This window comes from Hyla sarda, chromosome 2 (genome assembly GCF_029499605.1).
Source record: "Hyla sarda isolate aHylSar1 chromosome 2, aHylSar1.hap1, whole genome shotgun sequence".
Taxonomy (NCBI): Eukaryota; Metazoa; Chordata; class Amphibia; order Anura; family Hylidae; genus Hyla; species Hyla sarda.
In genome coordinates, this window is record NC_079190.1 from 381,595,339 (window position 1) to 381,621,830 (window position 26,492).

At 41.4% G+C, this 26,492-nt stretch overlaps 1 protein-coding gene and 1 long non-coding RNA gene across 6 annotated transcripts in view; one reads left to right on the forward strand and one right to left on the reverse strand.

Annotated features, from left to right (window-relative positions):
- The window catches only part of SH3KBP1 (SH3 domain containing kinase binding protein 1), a 465,279-nt gene that overhangs the window by 43,974 nt on the left and 394,813 nt on the right, over positions 1–26,492 (reverse strand). For all 5 annotated transcript variants that reach the window (XM_056558515.1, XM_056558516.1, XM_056558518.1 and 2 more), the window contains 4 exons: positions 22,075–22,126; positions 19,118–19,201; positions 13,128–13,290; positions 10,440–10,525 (listed from right to left, as the gene is read on the reverse strand). In XM_056558515.1, the coding sequence (XP_056414490.1) occupies positions 10,440–10,525; positions 13,128–13,290; positions 19,118–19,201; positions 22,075–22,126 (385 nt within the window). The remainder of the gene's footprint in view (positions 1–10,439; positions 10,526–13,127; positions 13,291–19,117; positions 19,202–22,074; positions 22,127–26,492) is intronic.
- Positions 10,462–15,091, forward strand: LOC130356676 (uncharacterized). Its single transcript, XR_008888962.1, has 4 exons — positions 10,462–10,599; positions 10,727–10,856; positions 13,839–13,979; positions 14,638–15,091. It is a non-coding gene; the product is annotated as an uncharacterized LOC130356676 (long non-coding RNA).

The following is a 26,492-nucleotide window of genomic DNA, read 5'->3' on the forward strand; positions in this document are numbered from 1 at the left end:
GGCGAGTATTTTTTTGTCTTTTTCATAGTATTTTGTCTTTTTGACTATGGCACAGAAGATAGTACTAATAGGAATTAAACTGATACACTGTGTTATTCCTAGTGCAGAGCCTTAGGGGGCGATGTATGATACAGAGATTCTCTTTTTGTTGTTTTCTGAATCCCTGTGTCAAGAAGCTCCACATCAGGCCCTGTATTAAAGGAGCATACACCGCTTTCGGCATATAAATGACAAATCCTTGTACAATAAAATGTATATTCTTTTTTAATATATAGATTTGTGCCATATCCTGGTTTTCAACATCTCTGCTTGCTGGCATTAAAACTTTCATTATTTACTTGAAGCCATAGTGTAACTGTAATGAGTGGTGCATCTGTGTGTCCATCACATGACCAGGAAACATTTATATCCACTACAAGTACACAATGAAAATTCTTATTGAATGATGGCAAGCAACTAGCTGATCCTTGGGGGTCTGACTGCTAGGGTCTCCACATCATGATAGCAGTGGTCAAATATCAGCCACATGCTTGGCCACAGCTTCAATCACTCTCTATGGGACTTTCAAGCACTGCCGAGCACTGAACTCAATATTTAAAAGTTCTATAGACAAGGAGTGGAGCAGTGGCTGAGCATACGCTGACTGCCGTTCTTGTGACTAGTGGGGGTCCCAGTGGTTGAACTGCTACCCATCACCTATACTAGAGGTCCTATAGTGTTCATAAGAAATAACTATTATTGTTGAGATGCCATATTTAAACATTTCACAGTGTTCCACTTTTGCCTGGAGGGATTCGGAAGTTTTTTTTTTAAATATATTTTCATACATAATATATCCTCTTTTTTATGGATTATGTGAGTTTCATGTATCTACTGTTCTGGAAAAAGAATCTATATTGTATTCAATGTATGATGTAGAGGTAATTGAGGAAACTTTTATTTAGCAATTTTACCACCAGTGAATCATCTTTCATAATATCGTAGAAACAGCAGTGGATCCAGGTGATCTCATCAATGGACGTGCTTTGATCGGCGCTCTCCTCCGTGGATCAGCAAAGTAAAATTCAAATAACCGCATGCAAGATTTACAGAACGACGCGTTTCGAGGGGCAGGGACCCCCTCTTCGTCAGGCTGATGAAGAGGGGGTCCCCGCCCCTCGAAACGCGTTGTTCTGTAAATCTTGCATGCAGGAAGAATAAATCTTCCTGGTTCTTTTACAAGCTATCCGTGTCCGAGCAGTTATTTGAATTTTACTTTGCTGATCCACGGAGGAGAGCGCCGATCAAAGCACGTCCATTGATGAGATCACCTGGATCCACTGCTGTTTCTACGAATTTGACCGTCCACCTTTACTGGAACGGGAACAGTGCAGGCTGCACTCCTCCATTTTATCCCCCGAGTGTGGGAAGCAAGCGCTAAATGGTGTTGTGCCCATGGTACAACACAGAAAGGTGAGCAAACCTTTCTACTATGCACATATATTGGTTGTATACTTCTGTTACCACTGCTACTACGCTTAGATGCGCAACTAAGAAAAGTGTTTGCACATGAATTGTTTGGTTATCCAACGTATAGAAAAATAAGAATGGCACCCGTCTGGCGGTGAAGTAGTGGTGTGTTTATTGTGCAAAAACAAGCATACAAAGACCGGCATCACAGCAGCGGCATCTTGGGAGAGGGACGCCGTAGGCAGGTGGGTGATAGCTATTTCGCAGGCGAGCTATAACCCACCTGCCTTCGGCGGCCCTCTCCCAAGATGCCGCTCCTGTGATGCCGTTCTGTGTATGCTTGTTTTTGCACAAAAAAGACACCACTACTTCACCACCAGACAGGTGAGTGCCATTCTTATATTTCTATACGTTGGATTGTCTATGGACTTGCTTCTCTGGAATAGAGCACCCCGTACTGCTTATCGAGTTGTGACGACCCGGCAGCCTGTTTGCCCACGGGCTATACTTGTCATCTGTGCCGAGCGCTGTTTCTTTATCCATACAGAATTGTTTGGTTAGTATGCCTCTCTGTTTTGAGGTTTGCCATGATCTTTATGCAGCTTCGTTACAATGATCTGGAATAATAGGTCCCATGGGAAACACTCATCTAGTTGTTCCGCTCTGATTAAGACACCCACTCATATGCAGTTACTGATAGTTCTACATTAGGCAACTTCATTGTAAAGTAAAAGATGTGTGATGTGTATGGACATCATCATCAGTTCTATCCTTCTAGCCGGCAGTCATTACATAACCAGTAAAGATGAAGGATTATTGATGGTAATGAAGTGCTGGTTTGGTTCACTCACAAGATGAACGGTTTATATTACAGCTCTTTGTATCTTACAATATGGCAAGCACTGTATGCAAATGGACAATGCCTTTGTATTTAACACTTAAAATACATCTATGCAAGTCAGATGATAAATTTTTGCAGCTGGATTCAGAGGAGAGAATATATCAGCTTCAATACATATCCCCATAGAATAGTATCAACGTTCATTTACACAACTGCATCAACTGACTGTGCCTTTTGTCTCCCATCTGAATAATACATGACAGCAGCAAAAGAGAAGAAGCTTCAGAAATAAGTAAAATGATAAATAATGACACCAGATAAAACAAAGTCTCTGTGCATTAGAGTGTGCATGTATTCTAACTGTGCTGTGGTTTGCAGCACGTGTTCAACATTTTCTTTAATATGGAGCCAGCCTATTGTAAATCAGGACTTTCAAGGGCAAAAAATGAAAATTCTGCTGTTCAATACAATTATCCAGGTCACAGTATCGGGAGGTTCCCAAAAATAGTACACAATTGATGTAATAGGGATACTGAAGAAAAAATAGGGATACTGAAGAAGGGATGACATGTACTTGTCCTGGTTATGGATTAGGAAAGGGGGTAACATACCGTATATACTCAAGTATAAGCCGACCCGAATATAAGCCGAGGCCCCTAATTTCACCCCAAAAACCCAGGAAAAGTTATTGACTCCCCCTTCATCATCATCGGCTGTCCGGGCATGCTGGGAGTTGTAGTTTTGAAACCTCTGGAGGTCCGCAGGTTGAAGACCACTGCGGCCTTCGTCATCATCCAGACCCCCCCTTTAGTTTTCTACTCACCTCCCCTCGGTGGGAAATTTGGGTGAGCTGTTCCGGGCCATCTATGCTGCAGGGACCATCCGGTGGGCAGGGTTAGTTGTTCAGTGCTGTCAATTTTCACCGGGGGGGCCCTCTTCTCCGCGCTCCGGGCCTGCCCCGGACTAGTGACATTGCCTTGACGACGACGCACAGGGACATTCATGCGCATCCCTGTGCGTCGTTGTCAAGGCAACGTCACTAGTCCGGGGCAGGCCCAGAGCGCGGAGAAGAGGGCCCCCTCGGTGAAAATGGACAGCCCGGAACCACTAATCCTCCCCACCGGACGGTCCCTGCAGCATAGATGGCCCAGACCAGCTCACCCTTCCTTCCCACCGTGGGGAGGTGAGTAGAAAACTAAAGGGGGGTTCTGGCTGATGAGGAAGGCTGCAGTGGTCTTCAACCTGCAGACCTCCAGATGTTTCAAAACTACAACTCCCAGCATGCCCGGACAGCTTTTGCAACATCTGGAGGTCTGCAGGTTGAAGACCACTGAGAAGGGATTGACAGGCGGAGAGTTCACTCGAGTATAAGCCGACGGGGGTGTCTTCAGCACGATAAATCATGCTGAAAAACTCGGCTTATACTCGAGTATATACAGTATTTCAGATGGCTATGTCAGTGCAGGCTAGAAGCAGAAGTACCACCACCGTTATTCTATTCTTGTTTGTAATTGTCCAACATCCTACACACTTAGGCCAATGATACATTGTACAGTCATACAAAGCTGCTAAGATCATGGCATACCTTCTTATTCCCCAAATTCTAGTGATGAGGTAGTGAGGAACGGTGGATCTCTGGTCTTGGCTCTTTCATAGAAGACAGTCTGATTCTAGTGACATGCACTCCCAAGATACTTTACTCCCAGTGGAAGCTCAAGTAAAATTCTCTTTTATCTCTCAAACTTAGCAGACAAGACAAAAAGAAGTATAGGGATAAAGAAATAAAGAACTGCCTAATAGTGTAAAGGAAAGACGTAGGGTCAAAAACGGGTGGCACTCAGGGAATTCGACACAGCCACGTTTCTTTGGGGACATTCTGTTGCATGTATTAAAAGTTATTTACATTCCACATATTTGCAGGAGTGTCCAATCCATACACATTCACAGAATATGGCCTGTACATAATGTGGCAATATAACAAGTTTATCAACTATCCGTAACCTTAATAACAATAATCAGAATATATCTGAATATTTGTCATTGGCATTTGTATTTAGAAATACCCCTTCTGTTTCTCTCCCTCCATACTACTATCATGACAGATACACATTTTCCGGTGTTGATTCTCACTAGGTTTTTAATCCACTCTATACTGTTAATTTACAGCTCATCTAAGGAAATGAGGACCTTTACCAAAAGCAGACTGGGGTGCAGCGCTCTGTGCCACAATGATAGGCTGTTTTCATTCAGAATGCTCAGATATGCTACTTACTAATAATAATAATCCTAAAAAGATTTAGCACTGGATCCTGTGGTAGCAATGCAATAAAATCTTACCTAGCAGACGAGGGAGAACGATTTGGTCTCACTGCTAGTAGCTCCAGAGTAACGAAATAGCTGTTACTCTATTTGTGAGTGACTTGAGCAGATGACATTGGAGAAGTGACACATGTTAAATCTTTCATGATTTGTTTACCAGAGACGTTGCCTTACTAGCAAAGTGCCTGTAAGGGACAGTACAGAGCCCCCTCTCTGCCCTACCACCCTGGATACAGAGATTAGCTGGATTACTCACCAGATTTGTAATCTCTCAATTATACATGATAAATTACAGAGTCAACGGGTAGCAACATAGCCCTCAGCGGATCAAGTATGTATAAACCTACCCTCAAAATAATTGTGTCACATAACCTACAAGTCTATGCAGACAGGGTGGTTGTGTACTGTTTCTTGCCATGTGGCCAAGAAATTAATGTAATTAATAATGGAATAATGTACCATGTGGATACTCCCTAAAAGTAAAGTTTTAATAGTAATTCCCTAAAGCAATAATATAAAAGCACAAAGCTGCAGGGAATCTCAAGATCAACATAATACAGACAAGAGAGCGAGGAGTGAGGGGAGGAGTGAGAGGGGTTAAACAGGAGTGGACAGGAACCGGAAGGACATTCTGCCAGAGAAAGCTGAGTTGTCCCGCCCGCCCGCCCTTTGTATAGGCATGAGTGGTAGGCGGAGTAGGAGTTGGTGAGTTATATTTATAATATTTAATATGCTGGAAATCTATTACCATCAATTACTTATCAGTAGACAGTATTATATACCTCTGAATACACCAGCAGTTTTCATTTTACTGCTCTTTCTTATGAATATGGTATCAGATATAAAAATAAAAATAAATAATTAAATGGGCACTATCATCAATTTTTTTTATATCTGTTGTAGTACATATGTACTACAACATATCTCTAATATATTTTCATTATTATTTATTTTTTATTAAAATGTTTTAAATCACATTTGAAAACCGGCCATTAGGGGTCTCCCTCCTAGTGGCCGGCTGCAGGCTCGCGTGACGTCACGCCTGAATTCAGACCGCTGCTGGTCGGGCAATAGGTCCGAATTCATTCAGCCTGCGCTCGCTCCCTGCCTGTCAATCAGACAGGTGGGAGCGAGTGCATTGGCTCCCTGGGCTCACATGCCGGCCACTCCTCCCGCACATGTCGCCGCTGCTGCTGCCCCTGCTGGACTCTGCAGTATGTATGTATGTTTAGGGGAGAGCAGGGATGGTGGTTTTAAACAGGGGTGTGGGGAGAGTGGGGATGGTGGTTTTAAACGGGTGTTGGGGAGATCGGGGTTTTAACACCGGGTGGAGGGGGGTTATGGGGTAGCGCGGCCCTAACTTATTGACCTATTGTTTTCAACACAGGGTGCCTCCAGCTGTTTCACAACTACAACTCCCAGCATGCCCTGACAGCCAATAGATGTCAGGGCAAGCTGGGAGGTGTAGTGGTGAAACAACTTGAGGCACCCTGTGTAGATGAACTAAGGGCAGAAATCAGCCCCCCCAGCAGGCATCAGTGACGTTGTGCCTGCTGGGGAAGTCTGCCTGGTAGTGAGCACACTACCAGGCAGACAAAAAGGCATTTTTTATATAGTAAAAAAAAAAAAAGTAATTTAAAGCAGGGAGGGGGTTAGGGAGAGATGGGCAGTAGGTAGGGACAGAAAAAAAAAGATGGTGTGAGCTACTCTTTAAAGATATGAGAAAATGTTCCACTTTCAAAAATGATGTCACCTCAAAGACTAAAACACTCTTAAAATATGGTCTTTATGGAAATTTTTTATGTGAAATACTATCCCATAGACCTCATCCTCACAAGGCCATAAATGCAGCATCTCTATCTCAATATCTGTGTCCAGAATATTAAGTATGGCATTATAGGAACATCAACTGGGTAAAATATCACATTATGGTTTACTGTCATATTATAACCCTGCAAGTGCTTAACAATAATATAAATAAGACAGATTTATTAAAAAAGAGATCCTCTAGGCTTTACTGATACTCTCAACATATATTTTACTAACTAAACTGGCAACAAGTAAGTGCAGGGATAGGAGGGAGCAGGGGTGGGATAACAGTGTGCTGCTTATAGCATGACCTCTGAGATTCACACTTTGTTAAAGGGGCCCTGCTGCATAGAGAAAAAAAGGAAAATGTACAAAGTTTTATACGGTACTTCAAACTCTGTTTTATTGTAAAATATCACAGAAACCTCTTAACAAGCTGGCATCATGGGCAAGAGCATGACAGATGAATTTTAGAAAGAGTAAAGAAGTGCACCAAGGCCTCTGTAATAGTATTGCTGAACATACAGTACAATAAATTGAATAAAACTAGGAACAACACACGAGAATTACTTAAATGGGCACTGTCATTAAAAGTAATTGCTATTGCACTCCTTATAGTAAATAAAAAAAATCTTTCTAATGTATTTTGTTTAAAAAAAAAAAGACATTTTCTATGTTTTATTTGTGTTTACAAAAGCTGCCACTAGGTGTCTCCCTACTCCTACTTATCCAGAGCACATTTCCTCCCATCTATTGCACAGACTTTGGACTCCTGCTCGCCTGGCAGAAGTCCAAAATCAGGAAATGCAGTCCAGAGTGCTGAGGGGTGTGTGCAGCCTTATCCAATAATAGCTCATCTCACAAACTGAACTGTTCTAGGCTGTGTGTAGCAGAGTGAGAGAGGAAGTTTTCCCCTGTATGGCTTCAGATGATATCATGCCTGTTGGGGAACACCCCTTCCCAGTCTGTGAATCTGACTGAGACTGAGCAGAAAATACAGAGCAATATCATAGTAACATAGTTCATAAGGTTGAAAAAAGACCAGAGTCCATCAAGTTCAACCTATAACCCTAATAAGTCCCTATTGAGGTGAGTTGATCCAGAGGAAGGCAAAAAACCTTCATACTAGAGGTAAAACTTCATTCCTGACTCCAAATATGGCAGTCAGAATAAATCCCTGGATCAACGTTCTGTCCCTATAAATCTAGTATCCATAACCAGTAATGTTATTACTCTCCAAAAATGCATCCAGCCCCTTTTTTAACTCTATTACAGAGTTCACCATGACCACCTCCTCCGGGAGAGAATTCCACAGTCTCACTGCTCTTACAGTAAAGAACCCCGGTCTGTGCTGGTGTAGGAACCTTCTTTCCTCTAGATGTAGAGGATGCCCCCTTGTTATTGATACAGTCCTGGGTATAAATAGATCATGGGAGAGATCTCTGTACTGTAGAAAACTAAAAAATAATAAAAATAAAGGCCGGGGGTGGGGCAATGAACTGGGAGGATTATAAAATTTAACAAGATCATGACAGGTACTCTTTAAGTATTTTGGTTACAAGTAAGTGGTAGTGCTCAATGTCAAACAGCAGCTTCAAAAGCAAAAAAAATAATATTTTGAGAAAAAACAGAAACCAATAATCCCATTGAAATATTACCCCTCTATAAATCCCTTGTATAAATATGGGATTTCAATTTGAGCTCTATGGAATACAATGTAAAGGATGTGCAGCTCAACAAACTAGACTATATAGTAAAGGAACTGAGGTTAACTGTATGGCACACAATCCCAAGGTGCCTGACAAAAGAGTGCATACAAAACACTAGAAAATGTATGGTCCTCAAGTGCTCTCTGATTAGGATATCTGATATGAAAGGTAGGGAAGAAGGAGGGTAGAAAAAAAGGAAGTAAGGACAGAAAAAGAGGGGAAAGAAAAAAGGAAGAAAAATACAAGAAAAAAAAGGTGAATTGGTGAAATGGCAGGAGAAATGAAAAAGACAGGGCGAAGGAAAGAAAGAAGAGAAAGAAAAGGGAAAAAAAGAAAAAAAGAGGGTAGAAGGGTAAGAATTGTATTGCAAAAGGGATCCATGCGTGCTGAAGAGGGTTCAAAGGAGGGTGACAAGGTTATGAAATGGGTTGCAAAGTCTCTATAATAATATGAAAGAACTGGCTGTTATTTTGTTTAAAAACTGTACAAATTAATAGGGGCAATGTTTAAGTGTTAAGGAATGGCAATTTAGATATCAACAGAAGAAAGGGTTTTTTACAGTACAGGTCTCATCACACGGAGCAATTATCAGCTGAACGGGCTTATATCACTCTTTGTAATAGGGCCATCGATCAGGTAAGGGACAAACAAGCACTTTCACTGATCACTTTGTTTAGCCATACTTAAAAATGATCTTTCATAGCAACCGAGGGCTGCAGGAACAATGGGATCGTTCATGTGGTCCTTATGGCATGATGGTCGAGCCATGTAATAGGCTCAGTAAACAAGCAAGGTGCTTGTTTACAGAGCGTTGGGCCATGTAATCAAAGTGGAATGCCCAACCCCAAGTGATAGCAATGGAAGATACTATGTTAGCATTCAGAAAGGCTTTAGATGCTTTTCTTATGAGAAATAGTTTTCTGTGTTTATATAATTTTAACTAGCTAAATGAATGTATTTCAACCTATGCGCTTATGTCACACATACATTGTGAAATTGTTAAGTCTTAAATGATAAAGATTTAAGAAAAATATTATTCTAGATACCTGAACTAGGACTCCCAAATATAATGCTGTACTGATCACTAAAGTCATATGTACAAATCTTAAAGGATTTACTGGAAAACAACAGACCAGGATCAATGTTATTGTGTGGATTTTACCATGGATTTCACCCACCACTACACAATGAGTAAAATAAAATTCACTTCCAAAGTGAATCCACTGTTTCATTGCATGTAAAGTGCCGGACCTAAGGACAATTTGGCATACCCTCCAGCGTGGTTGTGCCACACTGAAAAAACAACTCATGCAACATTTTTTTTAATTTAAAGAACAAAAACACAACAGATGGAAACTTTGCTGGATCGCCAGGTCTCATGTAAACCTGGGCTAAGCTTTCAAGCAAACTGGTAAATGAAGGTGAGATTGAATTCTAAATTACCTCTGTGGAATGATACATTTTCACAAGTATTAGCAATAATGTTTCTGTCTCCTCATGACATACCACCCCTTGTAATGGTAATATCCAGCTTAGGCTGAGTACGGTTCCCGTATACGGCTGGGAGGAGGGGGGGGGGGGCTTAATCACGGCGCCCGCACTCAGCCGTATAGGGGAACTGTAGTTAATGCATGTCTATGAGCCGACCGGAGTGAACCGCAGCCTCCGGTCGGCTGCTTTTTCGGCCGTATGCGGTTTCCCGACCGCAGGCAAAAATGTGGCTGCGGTTCACTCCGGTCGGCTCATAGACATGCATTAACTACGGTTCCCCTATACAGCTGAGTGCGGGCACCGTGATTAAGCCCCGCCCCCTCCTCCCAGCCGTATACGGGAACTGTAGTTACAAATCGTAGTGTGAACCCAGCCTTACTTTATTTTGTGTTACATTAGGATATGTACCAGCAGATAATCACATGCACAGAAAAAAGAAACAAAGTATTGTCATCCACATTTACCAGATCAAGGTTTCAATGCAATCGTATAATAGTTATAAAGATGCACAATCCTGTCTAAACCTCTTGGTGTATTAGGATCCCTCTCCATTAGTCAGAGGTTTATATGCTGCATTACAGATGATGGCACTGTTGTAGACATCTGTTGAGTTATTTTAGGAATGTGCTGCCTATGTTATGGCTAGTAGTATTCTCCAGATTTGCCTTTACTAGTGTAGTGCTCAGTATAACACATTCTGTGCACTGCAGGGGTAAAGGAGTAGGCTGGTATTTAGGAGGCGCATGAATCTGTCAGTGTACATGACTGAGCAGGGACTGTGAAGATATTTATAACCTGGCAGTAATACATCCAGGACTTACCAATGTCATTGCTTTTATCTGACGAGTCTCTGTCAGGAGTGCTGGATACTGTGCTGATTCCCACCTCTGCCTTTGGACTGTCGCTCCTATTTGTCAAGACAGCAAAAAGTTATAAGCACGTCTACGCATGTCTGGAGTAACTAATGCATCTCCAAATCTGGTAATATAACTTTTCACTACGAAAACAAGCTGAATGCAGGATTTGGATTATTACACAGTATAGCTCTATTTTGGAGCCACTCTTCAGGTTGTCTATATAAGATTTTATTTCTTTAATCTTCTTCTAGAGATAAACCCCTTGGTGATAGCCGAGGTACACGTCTGTGTCTGCAGTGCATTGAAAGCATTCTTGCTGCTGTACAAAGCAACCTGTATTCTGCAGATAGGATAAACTGGAACACCCCCATCTCACTAGGGGTATGTTCACATGCAGCTGATATGCTTCAAAGATTTCTGCAACTGAACATCTTTTCCATACAGATGAGTGAGTTTGTTTATGCATGTAGACGAATGGGGAAGCTGTAGAGATTTAAGGGAATCTGTCAGTTGTTTTTTCTGCTAAGAGCTGTGGACACTGCTGAATAGCTGTTAGGGTATACAAGGAGCTGGGGCTGATGGCTGTTGACAATTTTTTTTTTAATTGCCTATTTATTTCTCAGCCAAGTGTCAAGAGGTGGAGCTTAGCCGATGAAGTGCCACAGCCTGGCAGGCCTTCTCGCTTGCCCTCACCTCTCAGCCCCCTCTCGATTGATGTATATAGTCTTGTTTGTAAGTCAAGGAAGGGCTGGGATGTGAAGGTGAGTGAAGATGCTGTGGCACTTAAGTAGCTGGGCCCCACCTCTTTTTCACTTGGCTGAGAAATAAAAAGGGGATTTTATAAGTTTGGCAATCTCCAGGTACAGTACTTTTATACCCTTATACCTATCCAACAGTGTCTACAGCTGACAGATTCCTTTTCACTGTCTTGAAAGCTTTTCCTTGCAGGTGAGATACTGGAACAGCTTCTTCCTCTTTCAGAAAGTAGCATGTACAGCCTAGAAAGAGTTAAATTACCTTTATAGTATTTAAAATATTGTGGCCTTGATGACAGTAAGGCCTCTTTTCTGTATGCTCCAATCTGAGGCGCACTTAATAACACAGCTTGAGTATCCTACACTGAGCAAGCACATGATGATAAATATAACTTCTCTATTAGTATATCATGCTCAGATGGCGGAGCTGCCAGAAGTGTCACCTCTATGTCACCCAAGTCTTAACTATCACCGGACTTGGCTTACATTTTCACTCCAGTATACACAAGAACACTTCTGTAAGTTCAATTAACTCCTCATTACACTGGAGTGACTAAGATCATATAATATTATCTCCAACAGGACATTTTCCCTGTTGACAACAGGATGTGTTTATAGCTTATGCTGCCATATGCCAGGAAAAGCGCAAAAAAATTTAGTGTTCCCAAAAAATTCCTCCTTTTAGTTGACGACCTTTAACTATAATCTGACAACTATTAAAGGAAATACATGGGTTTGCATGTCCAATTTCCCTTATTTCTCATTTAGGAAATATATACATAAACTATATACCTATACATAGGGCTGGGCGGTATGACCAAATGTGTGTATCACGGTATTTCTTAAAATTTTGGCGGCTCCACGGTATATAATGGTATTTCCTAGCCCCCCCCCCATATTAATTATCAGCCCACATCCCCATCGGGGTAAATACTCACATATCACCCGCATGCACTGCCCTCATCATCCTCCTATTTGTTGCGGGCCGCCGGCGCTGACACTCTATACTGTGCTGTATCCCTATGCCCGGGCTGCAGAAGGTAAACAAAATAAACTTTAACGCACCTATGTCGGCCTTACGCTGGGGAAGGGAACGTCAGAGAGCTGTCAGCCTATCACCGGCCGCAGCGATGTTCCTCCTCAGCCGGTCATAGGCTGAGCCCACTGTCCTGTAAGAAGCCGGCTCCTTACATGACAGTGGGCTCTGCCTATCACCGGCCGAGGCGGAACATCGCTGCGGCCGGTGATAGGCTGACGGCTGTCCGACGTTTCCGTCCCCAGGAAACAATTGAGGCCGGTACCGGACCAACGGGAGGTGAGTTAAAGTTTATTCTGTTTTTTTTTTTTACAGCCCGGGCATAGGGATAACACACAGTATAGAGCAGTGGTCTCCAACCTGCTGACCTCCAGATGTTGCAAAACTACAACTCCCAGGATGCCCGGACAGCCAACGGCTGTCCGTGCATGCTGGGAGTTGTAGTTTTGCAACATCTGGAGGTCCGCAGGTTGGAGACACCTGGTAGAGTGTCAGCGCCGGCGGCCGCATCAAACAGGACAAGAAGGGCAGCGCATGCAGGTGACATGCGAGTAGTACCCTGATGGGGACAGCACAGCACTGGGCTAATAATTAATTGGGGGGGGGGGGGGGCAGAACAGCGCTCGCAGGTCACATAGGATTAGTTCCCCGATGTGAGGACAGCGCAGCACTGGGCTGATTCATTCATTCCCGAGGGGGAGGGGCCAAACCGGTATTGCGGTATGGGTTAAAATTCATATCGTGCAGCACAAAAATTTCAGTATTTGGTATGAATCAGTATACCGCCCAGCCCTAGTTATACATATACTATATAGTGGATGAGATAAACACATACTGATGGGATACAACTTAGGAACCTACCGTGCATGTGTTACAGGTCCTGCTGGTCTCTCTGGCCTCCGAGGAGGAAGTGTGCCAGATTTACTAGAAAAACTAGTCTTGGGCGGCCGGGGCTTCTTTGGAGGTATAGCGGGTACGCAGTGCTTTAGTAAACTATCCCCTTTGTGATCTCTATCGGACCTATCTGTAAAAAAATAAAAAAAATTAAAACCTCAAAAATAAATAAATATATATTAGCTTCTAATATAAAAAATATAAAAATAAATTACATCAGCCTAAATAAGACAAAGTAGAAAGGACTAGGTAGAACCGCTGATTTTTTAAGTCTTGGGGACCCCAATTGAATTACCACTTTTAAATACAGAAAAACAGAGCTCTGTCCACTAATCTTTCCTTGGGACTTCAATATTGGAGTCATCAACATTATTCTCACTGTACTGTCTATATATATATATATATATATATATATGCATGACAAAAGGTTGTGTGTTCTTTAGGCTCTGTCCCATTTGCATCGTGCACAATGCAATGACAGATCTATCATATAAGAGACACCACACGTGCCTGATAGACCCCACTGACCTTTTCCAGGGTGTCCATCATTTTTTACAGGGGCAGATTTAGAATTGCAAATGCACAGAAATGGTTAAGAGTTATGAATTTTAGATACATTTTGAACACTTTTTTGGTCTGTCCCATACATTACACTGAATGAGCTCAATACTACTGCAGTTCAGTCTTCTATCAACCAAAGCGGGACATCACTGCAGCTGGCCATTGGCTGAGTAACATTGTGAAGTGTTGACCCCCAGAAGCAGGCAGAAGATCTCACGAAAAGACAGAGATTACAGGGGCACCAGGGAGCCGCGGTAGGTAAGTCAAGCTTTATTGGTTTAATGAAGGCATTCTGGAGTGGTTAATTTTTAAAAAAAGTATCAGAGTTTATTGGCTCATTGGTTGCAACCGGACATGCCAACGGTTTCGGAAGTACTGTTGCAAGTGAAGAGGTACTTATTTATAGATGCGACATAGGAAGAGATACTTATTTATAGATGTGACAAGGAAAAAAACTGCTAAATCTTCCTTCAAAAAATGGAAGGCATTTATAGGGACTTTCCTGACTGACGGTGAAATTGTAAGGGTTATGAGACCTTTCAAAGATACCACTTGGTATTTGACGAGAGCGGTGGCGGGTTCTCTGGGTACATTACGTGTTACATAGTGGAAGAGGTTATTGGAGATGTCTAGGGTTCACAGGCTGCGCTTATGCTTTACGTTTTCTTTTCTCTCCCTGTTATTGTAATCTTGGGTGATAGCCAGATGAACCTCCTAAGGAAGAAGTTTGGGGGGGGGGGGGGGGGAATGTGGGAGTGTTGGGGATTGTCATTTTTATTTTGCTCGTCTGCCTCTGGTCTGAATGTTCTTTTCTCATGAGACAACCTCTCTAAATCATGTTTTTATGTCTACTATATTTTGAAATAATTTTTCTTATGTTTCTTTTTTTTCTAATGTTGCATTTTACTATTTTAAGATAATCATGAAATCTTGAAGCTTTTATTCTGGCTACTAGGGCTAAAACCAATGTAACCCCCTTGGATTACGGACTGCTGTATTAATACCCTACAGTTATATGAATTGTCCAGCAGATTATTATTATTTTTTTTTGCTGGTGAACTGGACAAGCAGATGAACTGAGCATCACTTGAACTGGGGGAAGGGCAAGTCAGGCCATGTGCTGGTGTATTGGTGAAGGGCTAGGAGCTGAAGGGAAAACAGCTCTGCAGATTAACAAATTCAAAGGAGTGCTGCAGTATTTGAGGGATATCTGCTAGAAATTCGTGGCACTCTGAACATTCACAGACAAGAGATGTTGATTTCCAATGACCGTATGCTGAAAGTCTTCATCTTAAATCCAAATACTACTATGGAGCAGGATTTTGTTATGGGCCCTATCTATTTAAGATGTATCAATTGAAGGTACCCAAAGGCTACAAGGGTGAAGATTAGGGTGGGCTGCAGGTGTTATTGTGGGTGGGTGATTGCATTTGTCTGATTTTAGTGCTATACCATTATTTAATGTCTTGTTATGTTATGCATGGTTATTTTCTCTATGCAATACAAAGTTATTTCCAAGTTAGCTCTGTGTCAGTTTTATTAATGGTTTAGAGATGTTCCCACACCCATACCCTCAATGTTATGTTGGGTGGAGGCACTACCGCAGTTATGTCCTCTAATTAGTGGAAACTTAGGAACACTAAGATGAGATTTCCTGTTCTGTATAAATCTTTCCCTAGTTATTCCTTTCTTCTTAAAGCAGGCCAGGATAACAATATATAACACTGGACCCACCACCATTCACAGCAGAGTTCACAGAGAATTCTTAATAGCATCTTGAATTCTTCTGAATTGGACACCTTTAGTCTAATGTTGTTTACGTCCATGGGTCCTGCCATTTGGATATCTCTAAATGCTGTTAAAAACAGCTCAGGAAAGAAAATTAGCCTCTATAATAATGTACAAAAAAGTTAATAAAAATTAATTATAATCAAAAAATACAAAAAGATAAGAAAAAAGAACAAAAAAAAATCTGGTTTCAGTATCTGGCTCTAATCAGGAAAAAAATATATAGTTGATACATTCCCTTTAAATCAGGATCACTGGCAGCTGCAGTGAATGGGAATTAAAGAGTTCCTGTCATAAAACTAAACTTTTAATATATTGTTCCTTGTGTAAATATAAGACACTTTGCTGTTTACATGTTGTTAAAATTCTCAACCTTTGTGTGTTTTTAATGTGACTGAATAAACAGTCACTAGGTGGCTCTGTTTTGTTCCCTGCGCAAGTCAAATAGTTAGTTTGGTCTTCTCCTGGCCTGGCAGGTGACCAAATTCAGGAAGTGCGTGCGGGGCATGGCGAGGCACAGCTCTCGCAGGCTTCAGTGACGTCACGCCTGCTGGGGAACACCCACTTTCTCTTGCTGAGAGCTCACACAATGTGAGCAAGGGGAAAAGTATGATACAGAGCTTTTTAAAGCTTGAAAAAAATTTTAAGGGCAGGAGGGGTGTTAGGAGTAGTTAGGGAATATTATCGGAGTTAGTTTAGAAAATATGGTTTGATGACAGGTACTCTTTAATGGTAAGGCAAGAGTCAGTAAACTTAAAAGTCTATTAATATGCTGCATGAACTACGGGCAACATGAAACAATGACAGGCTCTCCTATCACAATAATTTATGACTCACTTTGAGTGTCTGTGCTGTTTCAGAGTAATCATAGTTGCATTAGTGGCCCGGAGCCGGGCTGCCAATCATCAGGGAGGTCTGTTGGCCCTGACTGACAGATTTCTTCCTATCTGTGTATGGAGTGAGGTCTGTCAGTCAGGACTGAAGGGGCAAGCAGAAGCCACTGGGGACCACCCCAATGACTCTGAGACCCATTTCCAGTAGACATTAAAAATATGATTTTTCTGCTCAGAGTGAATTATATAGAATTATAAGGGTATGGATTGGGCAGCATGAAACAAGTGACAGATTCCCTTTGAGCTAGGTGTTTAGTTTTTTTTTTATGTGGTATTGGGGAAAATATAGAAAATACTTACGAATACAGTTTGGGCTGCAATATCCATTCATATGTTAGCAAATGTTATGCCAAAGGGACACACTTTTGTTATTCATCAATTTATGTAACTCTTTTGTTTATTCACTTAAGTCTATGTATATGCCAATGCTGCCCAAAGATGTGTTGTAAACTGAGATTAATGCCAGGGGCATAACTATAGAGGGTGCAGAGGCAGCAGTCACATTAGGGTCCTTTGAATGAGAGGGCCCCAAGGCACTTTTGACCTGTAAGAAGACACTAGTAGTATAAATGGCACATTATAGACATGGGGCTCTTGAATTGATTTTGCAATGGGGCTCAGAAGCTACAAGGTATTCCTCTGCCTAATGCTATCTAATGCTAGAGACCAAGTAGTGGCAGTGGAATGGTATGCCAGGCCTTAGAGATGTGCATAAGTTGCAATCTTGTTTTCTAGACCCCAGCAGAATAAGAGAGTTGTCATCAATCATAAAATCCCCTGACCTCTAATGATAATGACCTTATCCCAGAATATGCATCCACTGACCTCTAGTCATAGTGAGGTCACTCTGTTAACTATGACCCAGTCTATGCAACAAAGCTGAAAAATGAACTGCAGAAAAAGTATATGTCAGCCTACAGTGTGTTGTCAGTAACTAGCACAGCAACTGGAACGTTTTAGGCTTTTTTTTTATAGTATAGTCACAAACATACATTAAAAAACACCAATAATTAAACACATAGGGGGGATATTCAAAGAATTTAGCTCCATTTTTTTTTTTTGCTTAAACTATTAGCGCCACATATTCAGATACTTATTTAGCTCCCTGTTAGCCAGTTTTTTTTAAAGGAGCATGGCTAGAGTGTGGTTAGTCTTTTTGTGCTATTTTCAAAGGTTTAGAACCACTTTCTGGCACACAAAGTGTCGCATCTATTACCAAGAATACCTGGTGTTAAATGGTTTGCTATTTTCTTGTTTTTTTCTATTTCCACATTTAAGGAGCAGGGATGAATTTGCCCCTCATCCCTGGTCTCCACAATACCAGGTGCACGTGGGTGCCCATGCACATTTTTTTGTGTGCGCACTCACCTGCACCCCTATACACACTTATTTATATTTCCTAGTCAGCATTTTTTGGACCCTAGCAGTCTCTTAACTCACATTTACCAAACTGCCACTTTGTGTATGTTATACAATTTGCTATGATGGGTATTATAATAATCTTCATAATCACTATCATGTATATATTGTGGTCTTCACTCCTCCTCATTTGACATAGCCGCTATTGATTGATTAATTATACTTACTATCTCTATATTACTTATATGGCTTCCCAGTTATCCATCTCCGGCGCATTAATTATTGACTGACACGGTAGATCTGCGCTCTCGGGGCTGATATATGCCCTATTAATGTGCGTCTACGTGGCGATGCGTGACGCGCATGACGCGCATAGGGAGGTGGGCCGGACGCATCACTGTGGGGAGGAGTCACCACCCCTTCTCTGATGCATACGCAGCGTCATCGGCATGGCCAGGTGCTTCCTGCTTATGTTGTTCCTGTGTGCCGTTCCTCCCCGTGATACCTGCGGGCAGGGGGAGCATAATTTTTCTCAGAATTCACCATTTTATTAATAGGGAGTTATATATAATACCTCTGTTATATGAATTTCGGAATTATGGGTTATTCTCCCTGCAGGATTTCCTGTGATATCATGATCTGTAGTCACATGGTCTTATTGGAGGGAGTGCTTATACTTATCACATGATTGCTTATCCATACCATCATTGGTTGCTGGGGTATATTTATAGGAGGGGCAGCCATGCCAAGACCACGCCCCGGAAGAAGCTTGAGAGCGAAACGTCGTCGGGTGGTGGAGGCTGGTCTGCCCCTAGATTCCACTGGGTAATGACTTTTTCTTGATATTTTTTGCTGCTATTATTTGGGTGCTATTTTTCACCACTTTTTTTTTTTATATGTTATTTTATGCACTATGCACTTTTACTCTTATTGATGTTGTAAATTATTGGGAAAGCAGTATACCCCTAATTTAAGCACTTACATTGTGGTCACATTGCATTGCCAGTCTCCGTCTTTTTCAGTTTCAATCAGCTGTACTCTCATCAATTGTACTTTATGTGCTTGTAAATGTATGTCTGTTGAGCATTTATGTTAAATAAAAATCATGTTATTACTTGATCTATATGCTTTTGTTGTTCTTTGCTATGTCATGGTTTGCTATTTCTGCTATTTGCCCAAAATTTTCAAAAGACCAAACACATGTCTGAAAATCAGGTGCAGTAAACACTGTTTGAGACGCTAAATAAAGAGCACTAATAACACAAGTCCTTGACTATCCCCCCCCATAATGGATTTCTCATAAAAATCGGATCTAAATAAACAATAGGTAACTTAAGAATATTGCACATCTCTTACCCTTCTCATCTGGTCTGTGTGGGAGGGTTTCAGGCCTTTCTGGAGGAATTTTCCTTATGTCTTGCTTTCTGTCTGATACACCCACTGCAATAACCAAAAAATAAATAAATAAATAAACAATAAAAATTTATCTACAAGGTCATTTTAGCTAAACTGCATAGAAATACAGCATTCTGGGCACATCGCAGGGATTACAGCCATGGTTTAGACAGCATACTCCAGGGAAAATAGCTGTGCAATATACTGCAAGAAGCTTAGTCAGGACACCTTGATGGAAATAAGATTATCCTGTCTACTTCAATACGACATCTACTTAAAATTCATGTATGCAAATCCAGGATGTATAGATTCTCCCTCACCTCTTCAGGGAATCTGAAACACATATAAGATAAATCTCATCTGACAAAACCCTGTCTATGTATAGATCCAAAAGTAGTATAATGTAATCCCTGGTCACTACACGAGTAATGATCTGGCTCCATCCTGGGCACAATTCCCTTGATACAACAAACAAGAATAGAAAAGGATCTGCAAAAACCTCATTATCTTACTTGTGATTGGAATTAGCTTCAATGTTATGACTTTTTCTGTATTTAAGCGGCTGCCCTCTGAGCACTCCTCACAGATGTACATGCTTTTTATTCCTAAATCCAAAGGAAACCTGGAACAACATGTCAATACGACCCTTTTGCAAACCAATGTTTCTGGAGACATTCCATGCACAGCAGGTGCCACCAGAAGCAATCGGCACTAGGACCGCTTAGACATGCGCCATCACTATTGATGGAAATGCATTTTTTAAAGGGGTACTCCAGTGAAAACCTTTTTTCTTTTAAATCAACTGGTGGCAGAAAGTTAAACATATTTGTAAGTTACTTCTATTAAAAAATCTTAATCCTTCCTGTACTTATTAGCTGCTGAATACTACAGAGGAAATTATTTTCTTTTTGGAATGCTCTCTGATGACATCACGAGCACAGTTCTCTCTGCTGACGTTATTATAATAATAATAACGCTTTATTTATTGTTGTCCTTAGTGGGATTTGAACCCAAGGCCCCAGCACTGCAAGGCAGCAGTGCTAACCACTGAGCCACCATGCTGCCCTTAGCATACATCTGCTATGCACGGTTGCTAAAATGGACAGAGATGTCAGCAGAGAGCACTGTGCTCGTGATATCATCAGTGTTCCAAAAAGAAAGGAATTTCCTCTGTAGCATTCAGCAGCTAATAAGTACTGGAAGGATTAAGATTTTTTAATAGAAGTAATTTACAAATATGTTTAACTTTCTGCCACCAGTTGATTTAAAAGAAAAAAGGTTTTCACCGGAGTACCCCTTTAATAACATATTCTGCCAAAGGATTGAACATGTTTATTCTTTTGGCGGAGCCTGGAATTTTAATTTCCCCAGTGGATTTTTCCGCTACAGAAATTGTGCATGGTGATGCTGAATCACATTAAAAACATAGAGGCTGATGCACTGGAATTTCTGAGTGGAATTTCTCAGCTTGAAAATTCCATACTGTGAATTGGCCCTAAGGCTAGGTCCACATAACATTTTTTCACCCTGTTAAAATGTCCAATTTTTCTATCTTGAAACAACTTTGCCTCAAAAGAAAACATCCGTTGTATTACTTTGCATCGGTATCCATTTCTAATTTTTCTAATTCAAGTTTCATACAGAAAAAACATATGTCAATTAGCATTGGTGCACCAGGATGCCTATACTGTAGCATCCTGATGCCTTAGAGCTGTATTGTACCAAAAGCTGATCCGTCAGAACCTGACTGTGCGTTTTCTCCCTTTTGGGGAGTTTTAACAGGGAGGCCAAATGTGACGTGAACAAGCCCTAAAACTGGGTTAGGCGTGTGTATTCTGCTGTGAACATACCCTCACTGTCTGTTAGTTGGCAAGGAGCATAGACTGTCGCAAATATGATACAGCTGTGGGCCAGGTTTAAAAACTGAAAGAAATGGTACTTAAACCAAGAGTCCGAAAATAGTATCGTGCTACACCCAATGACACTTCTCTTTATGCTTTGATAACTCCTTTAATATGTCAGTCAGTACCTCAATTATTACCCCATAATTGTAAGCGCTGCGGAATCTGTAGGCGCTATATAAATAAATAAATAGTTTATTACTGCGAGCACATACTGAAAATCAAGCGTAGACAGTGGTCAGTTTCAACAGTACATTTAATTTAGGGGTCAAAGTAAGATGCCTTTACCAAATTTATGATGGGGGAAGTTATCAAGGCTGGAATACCAGTGCCATTCACAAGTCATTTTTTGTTAAACAAATTGTGACTTTTCCTGTGTTTTGTGAAAAAATTTGCATATTGCACAAGAATTTGCACTTTTTATGCTAGTTTTCTGGAGTAAGCATTCATAAAGTTCCCCCATTGCCAACGCAAAAGGAAAATAGTCATACAGATATTATGTATTGATTACACTACAGAGAATGGCCATGAAATGACAAATGCTCCTGCTTCTATAGGAACCTTCCCTACGTATGGCATGTCTATTAGGACACCTGTCATACGGTCAGATCAGATTAGGTGGATGTATAGATAGACAGACAGATTAAATGCACCTACATGTTTCTATACAAAATAACTATGAAATCAGTGATATAATGGTAAAAAGGCTATTAAATCACTGTCTAAACTAATTTCTGGAAAAAAATGCAGGGAAGGGAGAGGTAATGTCTCCCCTGCACCTCACCTATTTCCCCCACTAAGAGCCCTACTACACAGGGTTATTATGGGCCGAGTAGGTTATAGATGTAATAGGCCAAGCAATCAGCAAACCAATGAGCAAATGTTTGTTGTATAAATCCCTTTTTCATGTATTGACCGCATATTTTCCCACACAATCCACTCATTTACGGGTCTACCTATGTCATACTAACACATTATAAGTAAATGATAGCTTAGTTTTACTGGTCTTGAGGTTACCTGTTCCTGGCTTGGCTACTGGAGCTGAAGGAGGAGGTGGCTTCTTAGGTCTCTGTAAAATACGAAGTGAGAGGACACAAATTATGATGAATTTATTAAATGAAATTCTTAAATCATAGCAATGTAGAACAAATAACCAACTACATGCCTGTACAGTTCCAAACGTCTGCCATTGAAAAAAAGTATACCGTACGATCTAAATTTTATTTCAATGGCAGACACATGCAACTGTAGCATGCAACAAGCAGAATGTTTTTAAACAGTCCTGCCTAACAAGTTGTAAAACCTCTTCCTATAAGGACAGCTGCAAAGGCTTACCCCAATCGTGATGTCACCCCCCCTCCTATAGACTTGCATTGAGGGGGCGGGGCGTGACATCACAAGCTCCCGGCGCCGGCTCTAAGCGTTCGGAACATTTTGTTCCAAACACTGAGCAGCGGAGCACCCCTTTAAGACAGACACCAATGATGCATTTCATATAGGAGCAACCGGGGTTCACTTTCTCTTTAAATGTTATGAGATGGAAATATTACTTGCATAAAAATATTCATAACCCTTAAATAAACATGAATTCAAACACCACTAAAATAGTCTAATGCGCTATTTAACTTCCTTAATGCTTTTGCTGATGAAAGATCCTACGGGGCTTCACAGGTGCTTATTTAGATTGCATATCATTTTCTCTTGGAGATTACATTCACACAATCCGTTAGGAAAAGTAGGCATATTTTCCTCTATGTAAATATATTTATTTTGTATCATTTTCAATGTGCGGCTAGATTCATGGTAAACCTCCATTTGACATCTGTAATGGATTTAAAAATGTAAACTGCAGAATGAAAAGTTCAGGGCCATTTATTTCACAGCCAAAATAACAGTTTAATTATTGCCCAGGGTGACCCTGATTTGTGGATAATTCAGATCTGAATACATCAACATACAGTATTATATTTCCATAGACAAACATATCCAGACATTATTAGAATATTGTGCCCTAAATGTCTCACTACTTAGCCAAAATTCATATAAAATATGAGCTATTATTAGATGGTAATGTCAGCGGTGTGTCTCGAATACTCATTATAGTATTAACTCGGATGTCGGTGGTAAATTATTAGCTAGAAGAACTTTGCTGCTACCTGCAGAGTCATAGACTACCTTTTTTTTAAGGGGTATAATTTGACCATACAAAAAAGTGCAAAAGGTTTTCTTTTCACACAGTAAAACTTTTAGAATCTATTAGAAGATATTCTCAGGCCTTATTCAAACAGGTTTTTCTCATACATGTAAGATAAGGCTAAGTTTACATTGCCATTGTGGTTCATCCCGTTAAGGGCCCGTTTGGCTCTTTTTTTGTGCTTAACATCCCCAAAACAGGTCGGAGCACAATGGACTGCACCAGCTCCCGGTAGATCCCATTGACTAAAAAGGGCACTTTTGGGGATCCAGCACTTTATCAGAGTTTAGCGGAGAAAAAAAAACTAGTGCATGAACTAAACATTCCAACAGACCTCCGTGTAACAGAGCCCAACGCCCTAGGAGGTGTTAAAGGGGTATTCCAGGCAAAAAAATGTTTTATATATCAACTGGCTCCGGAAAGTTAAACAGATTTGTAAATTACTTCTATTAAAAAATCTTAATCCTTCCAATAGTTATTAGCTTCTGAAGTTGAGTTGCTGTTTTCTGTCTAACTGCTTTCTGATGACTCACGTCCCGGGAGCTGTCCAGCATCTATGGGGATATTCTCCCATCATGCACAGCTCCCGTGACGTGACATCATCATTGAGAAGTTAGACAGAAAACTTCAGAAGCTAATAACTATTGGAAGGATTAAGATTTTTTAATAGAAGTAATTTACAAATCTGTTTAACTTTCCAGAGCCAGTTGATGTATATATATAAAAAAAAAGGTTTTTGCCTGTAATACCCCTTTAACTACACTTGCAACAAACTGCAACTACTGAACATGAAGGCTATGTTCACACGTCTGGTATGAGCGCACAGAAAATCTCTGTGTGGACATTCTGCAGGCGCTGGCATAACATGCAGGCGCTAGGACCGCAAGGGAAAGCAATGCATTGCACGTGGATTCCACAGAAAGAATGAACAGGTTCATTCTTTCTGCGGACACATCTGGCGCAGAAATTTCATCGTTTGCAGTGCAGCAGAATACCTTTAAATACGATGGAACTCTGCTGCTGCGGAATCTCCGGTGGAATTCTGCATGGAAATTCCGGACAAGTGAACATGACCCAAGACTAGGTCTGTTAAAGGGGTATTCCGCCCCTAGACATCTTATCCCCTATCCAAAGGATAGGGGATAAGATGTCAGATCGCCGCGGTCCCGCTGCTGGGGACCCCCGGGATCCCCGCTGCGGCACCGCGCTATCATTACAGCACAGAGCGAGTTCGCTCTGTGCGTAATGACGGGCGATACGGGGGACGGAGCAGCGTGACGTCATGGCGCCGCCCCTCGTGACATCACGGCCTGTCCCCTTAATGCAAGTCTATGGGAGGGGGCGTGACGTATTGAAAGGGGCGGACCGTGACATCACGAGGGGCGGAGCCGTGACGTAATGATGCTCCGGCCCCTATACCGCCCATCATTACGTGCAAAGCGAACTCGCTCTGTGCTGTAATGATAGTGTGATGCCGCAGCGGGGATCTCGGGGGTCCCCAGCAGCGGGACCACGGCGATCTGACATCTTATCCCCTATCTTTTGGATAGGGGATAAGATATCTAGGGGGCGGAATACCCCTTTAAGAGTTTTCAGCCTTTGAACGTAGGTAGCAATTTCGTTTACTGACAGAAAACCGAGGCTTAAATATGAGGAGGAATTGAAACATAAAGACTTAAGTTTGTTCCCATTTCATTATACAGTGATTACGATCTAACATAAGAAATGTTAGATAAGGTTTTCCTCCTCCGAGATCTGCACCGAGCACAAAATAATTACAGTAAAACATATTCTCCTACACATTTTTCTCTCTCACTGTTAAAGGTCTCCCTACTGCACCAAGTCTTGGGAGAGTTTAGATTACCAGGAAAGAAGAACGGTTTATACCACTAATCTTAGATTTTCTGTTCCTGAAGAAGGGTGCTCAACCCGTTTCTTATGAGAGCTTAAACTGAGGAAGTCATTGGTACCTAGAAGTTGAAAGGTCCATTACAAGTGATGCATTGGGGCCCAGGAACTCTAAGTTTTATCCCGGCTTGTCAATATCTCCTATTAGCAGATATGGATGTCAAAGGTGGGGCAGTCTCATGCTTGGGACTCTCTTCTAATAGGCCTCATGCACATACTAATACGACATTTACAGTAAATACTATTATGGGGCTTTACTGCAGCTCCATATACCTCTGCATGCTTCATCAGGTGTCACAATAGGCTGCATTTCAGCATTACATCCTTGATATACAATGGGCAATTGTAAAAAGGTATTGTAAAAAGGTATGCCTTTGTATACCACAGAGTACTAGTAGTGGTCGCGTTGAGTTAAATAGACAGCACACAGTCTACTTGTGATCACACTTTTGTGTCCTGCACAATAAAATGATATGCTAGGGAAATGAACTGGACATAGTCACTTAGTAGACTATGTTTGGTTCGTTGAGCTAAATGGGCCAATTGTGAGTACATTCCAGTATATGTATACTGCATCCCTTTTTGCTGGTATCTCGAGAGGATAAGATGTCTGATCGTGGGGGTGCCACCACTGGGGACCCCCTCAATCTGCCTGCTACACCCAATTGTCATCAGCCTCAGAGAGGGAAGATCACTCAGTATCTGATGACTCACAATACAGGGGCCAGAGTATCATGATGTCACGGCTCCACCCCCTCGTGACGTCACATCTCACCCCCTCCTTTGGATAGGGGATAAGATGTCTATGGCCGGAGTACCCATTTAAACAATTGCCTCTAGGAGAAAAAAAATGTAATAAAGAGCCAAACAGAGCACCATATAGTAGCATATAGAATGCCTAATAAGCTCTGTAGTACGTTTCCTTGAGACCTTAGACAGAGCTGAGAGCATATTTATTGTCCTTAAAAGTGTAACTGTCAAAAAAAACCAAGATCGAGCAAGGAGAGAAGCGCAATGACCCATATACCTACATCACGAGTCTGTCCTGGTCACATGACACAAAGCTAGGCTCACAAAGCTGTCCTGGTCAAATGACACAAAGCTAGACAAAAACATTTGAAATATCTCTACAACAAATCAATTTTTCACGACAGGTACACTTTAACCATAGCCACACTTTAACATATACTTACACTAGCATACCCTTTTTACTCCATCTAAAGTGATCTTTCTGAGGATAGGTTGTTAACCCCTTTAAGGTCATAATGGGATGTCTTTCACCCCTTAAGGACTCAGCCCATTTTGGCCTTAAGGACTCAGACAATTAAATTTT